Source organism: Lutjanus erythropterus, chromosome 23 (assembly GCF_056507025.1).
Source record: "Lutjanus erythropterus isolate fLutEry1 chromosome 23, fLutEry1.hap2, whole genome shotgun sequence".
Classification (NCBI taxonomy): domain Eukaryota; kingdom Metazoa; phylum Chordata; class Actinopteri; order Lutjaniformes; family Lutjanidae; genus Lutjanus; species Lutjanus erythropterus.
The window spans coordinates 25,692,400-25,697,206 of NC_139339.1; the positions used below are offsets into that span (position 1 = coordinate 25,692,400).

At 36.4% G+C, this 4,807-nt stretch overlaps 1 protein-coding gene across 1 annotated transcript; it reads right to left on the reverse strand.

Annotated features, from left to right (window-relative positions):
- Positions 1 to 471: 471 nt before the first annotated feature.
- LOC146306255 (histone H2A.Z) lies at positions 472 to 2,336 on the reverse strand. The gene is made up of 5 exons (XM_084712508.1): positions 2,182 to 2,336; positions 1,811 to 1,888; positions 1,550 to 1,663; positions 1,330 to 1,459; positions 472 to 773 (listed from the first exon to the last, which is right to left on the reverse strand). Exons 1-5 carry the CDS (start codon positions 2,182 to 2,184, stop codon positions 712 to 714), a joined length of 387 nt encoding a protein of 128 aa, XP_084568634.1. The 5' UTR covers positions 2,185 to 2,336; the 3' UTR covers positions 472 to 711.
- Between the last annotated feature and the right edge of the window lie 2,471 nt (positions 2,337 to 4,807).

Sequence of the window (4,807 nt, forward strand, 5' to 3'; positions counted from 1 at the left end):
GCTGTATACCTACATTACTGTTCATGCTACAGATCTCTATCAGACCTTCTGACTTTGATACCAGGAATGCAGTCAAACTGTACCGTGCAATAAGCCATCCATACACAATGTGCAAAATGTTCTGACTGTACCAGTCCAGTCTTTATTCAGGAATCCAAAAATGACTACAGGGTTTTCTCCCACTTCATGTCAGTCCAGTGGTAAAACTGATAGAAAACATGCTTTGCAATTCATGCAACATGAGGCTGAAACTGATGGTTTACATGCTTAAGCTGCTTCTAAGCATGGCATGAGTCATTTCACACGCAAGCTGTGGCTGTACTTTGATTTTTGTTGACCGAGGTGGATTCTTCCGACCACTAAATCCAAACACATGTACACCATCCACACTGGAGTAGTTAACAGAATACTTACTGTAGAAATGATTAACAGAAACATGAAAATGCAAGAACTGAAAGAACAAACTGCAAATGCCCAATAAGAGCTTTATTAAAACACCACTTTGAACATGGGAACGCCACAAAAGCAAGTTTCAACACAAAACTGCAGCACCAGAAAACAAAACAAACACAACAAAATGAGCTTCTCTGAAGCCACTTTTAAAAAAATACCCCCAGGTGAGTAAATGCAAGCTCAATACAAATCAATCCTAAAAGGTGTTCTAATCTAAGACATTTAACCACTTGATGCAGACTTCCAGAGCACTTCAGGTTATACGGTCTTCTGCTGGCCCTTCTTTCCAATCAGAGACTTGTGGATGTGAGGGATCACACCTGGAGAACAAAGAACAACGGAGGAACCATTAACACTGTACTAGTCAAGCAGAAACACAACACTTACAGTCCGAGTTACTTAATCATCTGATCATTTGAAAAGGCAGCAGTTTTGATAATGCAATGATTTGAGAGTCAAGAGTGCCATAAAAGAACACATAAGGAAATCTGAGAAAAGAATAACTCAATAAAAACATGTGAATGTGTAGAGAAATAAATGTGGAAATATAAAACTAAGCATTTGTAAACACATTTGAATGTCTATTTATTTAAATGTATTTTATTGCATATATGGAAACTACTCTATTCTTAATTTTATAAAAACATTTTATACAGGCCAGTATTTTGACATGTAAAAAATATTTTATAAGGGAAGCAAGAACTGGAAAAATAAATTCTCACAATTTTCCAAAACTGTACACACTTGTTTGATCATTGGAAAATAAATGGACGAGGGGAAAAAAACATTTTATACTATTTTGTAATTCCACAAGATCAAAGCTTCATAATAATGTTCAATTTTAAATATAACCAAGATGTATAACTTTTTCCTTACCTCCACCAGCAATAGTGGCCTTAATAAGTGAATCCAGCTCTTCATCTCCTCTAATGGCCAGCTGCAAGTGGCGTGGAGTAATACGCTTCACCTTAAGATCCTTTGATGCGTTTCCTGCCAACTCCAGAACCTGAAAGACAGCCAGGCTTTAGATATTTACACAGGCCAGAAAACAGCAGCTCCGCGGAGCCGATATGAAATGTAACTGAGTGTATGTTACCTCGGCCGTGAGGTATTCGAGAATAGCCGCGCTGTACACGGCTGCGGTGGCTCCCACTCTGCCGTGGCTGGTGGTTCTGGACTTGAGGTGTCTGTGGATACGACCCACTGGGAACTGCAGCGAGAAGAGGACAGCGGATAAACAAAGGGTTCAGTGGCCTGTCGGTGAGAGCCGGCCGCCAGCTGAGTAACCTCTGCAGCGACGTTAGCCTGTTAGCTTATTAGCACACTCGAGGAAATGAATGAATTTCAATGAACGAACCTGCAGTCCTGCTCTCTGTGAGCGCGAAATAGCTTTCGTCTTGGTCTTCCCGGAGTCTTTTCCTGCTTTACCACCAGCCTAGAAAACATGCACACTGTCAGTGAATTTCCAGCCGCCAAATCTTCAATCGTCGCGGACTAACAATGACTGAAATCGGCCAGTTTATCCGCCCCCTTTAGCACTCTGTGACCATTCTGTTGCTTGCTCAATAACGACAACTTAGCATTTAGCCTGCTAGGCTAGCGCTAGCAGCTAACAGCTAACCATTCACTGAAATGGACTAGCGGCTATTGGACATTTACAGCCAACAAACTGCTCTCTCACGCAGCTCATCGTTCTAATATGTCGGTAAGACGACATTAAATACTCACCATGTTTAAAGTCTACAAATACTTCCTGATGCTGCGCAACAAAAATCGACTTTCTTGTCGCTAAGTACCGACCGCTAGTTTGAACTGCAACCCCCGCCTTCGATTGTCCCTATAATATAGCAAATATTCATCCGGGTAACTGAAGAGGGAGCACAAGCCAATCATATTTCGTCATGTGTTTCCTGTCGTGGCGTTCAGCCAATGAACAAGAAAATGTATTACTTAGCGGGAAAAGCGGTAAATTTCCGTTCAAAAGAATGATGGGTAATGTAGTTTTGACATTCAGATGCTCAATTCCCATTGTCTTTTTCATTATAAAAGAGCAAGATAGTGTTAATTCGGAAAACCGATTTTTCGGGTTATTTATTTATTTATTTTTTAATTAAATCTAGAAACAAAAAATACTGAAGTTTTTGCGCCATTAAGCCATGTTGACTGAAAATATGGGCAACATTTGTCTGTCAGGACAAGCTTCAGTTTATCACAATGTCATAAATAAGTCAATTTCTGTGACGAAAAAAACAGTAAGTCAGTAAAACGACAAACTTTACCAAAATAAGGAATTAGTATCCCTAAATAAAGATTTAGTAGGCCTATTTCAAAATAAGTTAATATAATAAAATAATGAGTTTGTACCTCTAAGTAATAAATTAATATCTCTATCATACACAGCATATTGTCCAATAATAATAATAATAATGATAATAATAATAATAGTAGTAGTAATAATAATAGTAATAGTAATAATAATAAATATATATATGAGGGAAGTAACAATGCCTGATGCTCACTGGCAACAACTTATGTGCAAAAATATCCCACTTTTTTATTTTTAAAAATTAAGCAACATCTTTACACATAATTTACCTGTGCTGATTTCATAAAGTGGCTGCTTCTCCTTTGTTATGGCATTTTCTTATATTTAACAGCCAATCACCGTGCTCCATTTGATGTGCTGTCACATCACTATAGTAAGCCTTCCTGCCCATTTACTGTTGTATCGTCTGCTAACTTGAATATTTATACATTCTATATTTATACATTCTCTCAACTGAAGTCCTGAATGTAATAAACTTCACTTTATTGTTGTCTTGTAGTTTCTCACTGTGGCCACATGAGGTCAGTAAATGCTCATGATTCTACATGCAAACTCTGTTCTGGCGGCTCTCAACTCCACTTCACCACACTATAAACCCATGTTACAGAGACAAATGTCAAGCCATGTTATAGATGCAGAAAGTATCATTGCTCCAGAGGTTGTCATTATAATATTGTGTGAACCACCCACCCCAAAAGTCTAATGGATAATGAAGTCTTGTGCTGTAAGGACTGTTGTAACAATCAAAAAGAACAGTTAATATTTTCAGTCACACATCTGGATTAAGCTCTTAGGGGCCCAACAAGAATTTATTTGGCGGCTCCATGGAGACTGCTATGCTGCAAACAGATGCTTAGTGTTTTTTTTTTTTATATCCTTAAATCAATAATAAATTGTTGGCATGCTCCTTTAATAGAAACTCTACATTTTAATTAAGTAATTTATTTGTTTTTTCATAGTTTTTTATTCATTGGAGATCTAATTATGCTGTTTTTACTATTAGAACCATTCTATGAAAATCAATGCTATTTTATTTTCATCTGGGACCAGCTTTTTGTGATACTACCACTATTACTACTACTAATAATAATAATCATCATCATACTACTAATAATAACAGTATTTTTTTATTTTAGCCCAACTCATTATTGGTTTACAATAAAATGTTGTATGAAAAAGGCCACACATAGTGAATTGGCAAAGGCACACACACACACACACACACACACACACACACACACACACACACACACACACACACACACACACATCAAAATACCTGATACAGACACACAGTGTTATTGTGCTTTTTTTCATCCAAACCTAATTTAACCACAGAGTAATTTAGACATAGAAAACAATGAACTATTTGCATTTGTGTTTTTTTTTCTTTTTATCACTCCAACACCTCAGATATTCTGTAAGAAAAAAGGAATAAATATCTGAGCAACAGACTTGTGATGATATGTTCCAATCTGACACTACTTCCCACTCTACAAGTTATTCTTTGTTTTTTTTTTTCAAATGTTTGGCTGGAATTTATCGAGACATTCTGTAGAAGATAGGTATGATAGATGTCATGCTTTTCCATGAAATTTGAGCCATTGCGTTTCTGCTGTTGTGCACTTTTAACATGACTATTTTGAGATAATATCCAACTTTTTTAGGGATAAAAGTCAGGATGTTTCATGTGAAGTTCAACATGTTTGGGAAAATACTTTTATCACGTATTTCTTTTATCTGTTTAGTTTGTGTTCCTTTTTTCCATTTTTTTTTGTTCATTTTCACGCTCATCAAACTAGTTACTTTGCTTTTTTTGTGTTATGTGTGAGCTGTGAGTTTTCCATCATTCTTATGGTTAGGTTAATTTTTATGTTTTACTATTTTTGGTATAATTTTTGTAAAAAAAAACAAAAAAAAACACATGAAAGAATAGGCTGATTGCCATTAATTCCCAAAACACCATATACCTGATGTGTGTTCTATAAAGTCTAGTGATGTTAAACGTGTGGTTAAGGATATAAAACG

What these genes read in the sequence shown, in the direction of transcription:
- LOC146306255 (XM_084712508.1), bottom strand. An exon ending in TCGAATACCTCACGGCCGAG is followed by an intron (nt 1,460 to 1,549) that starts GTAACATACACT and finishes GCTGTCTTTCAG; the next exon opens with GTTCTGGAGTTGGCAGGAAA. An exon ending in GGCCACTATTGCTGGTGGAG is followed by an intron (nt 774 to 1,329) that starts GTAAGGAAAAAG and finishes TTTGTTCTCCAG; the next exon opens with GTGTGATCCCTCACATCCAC.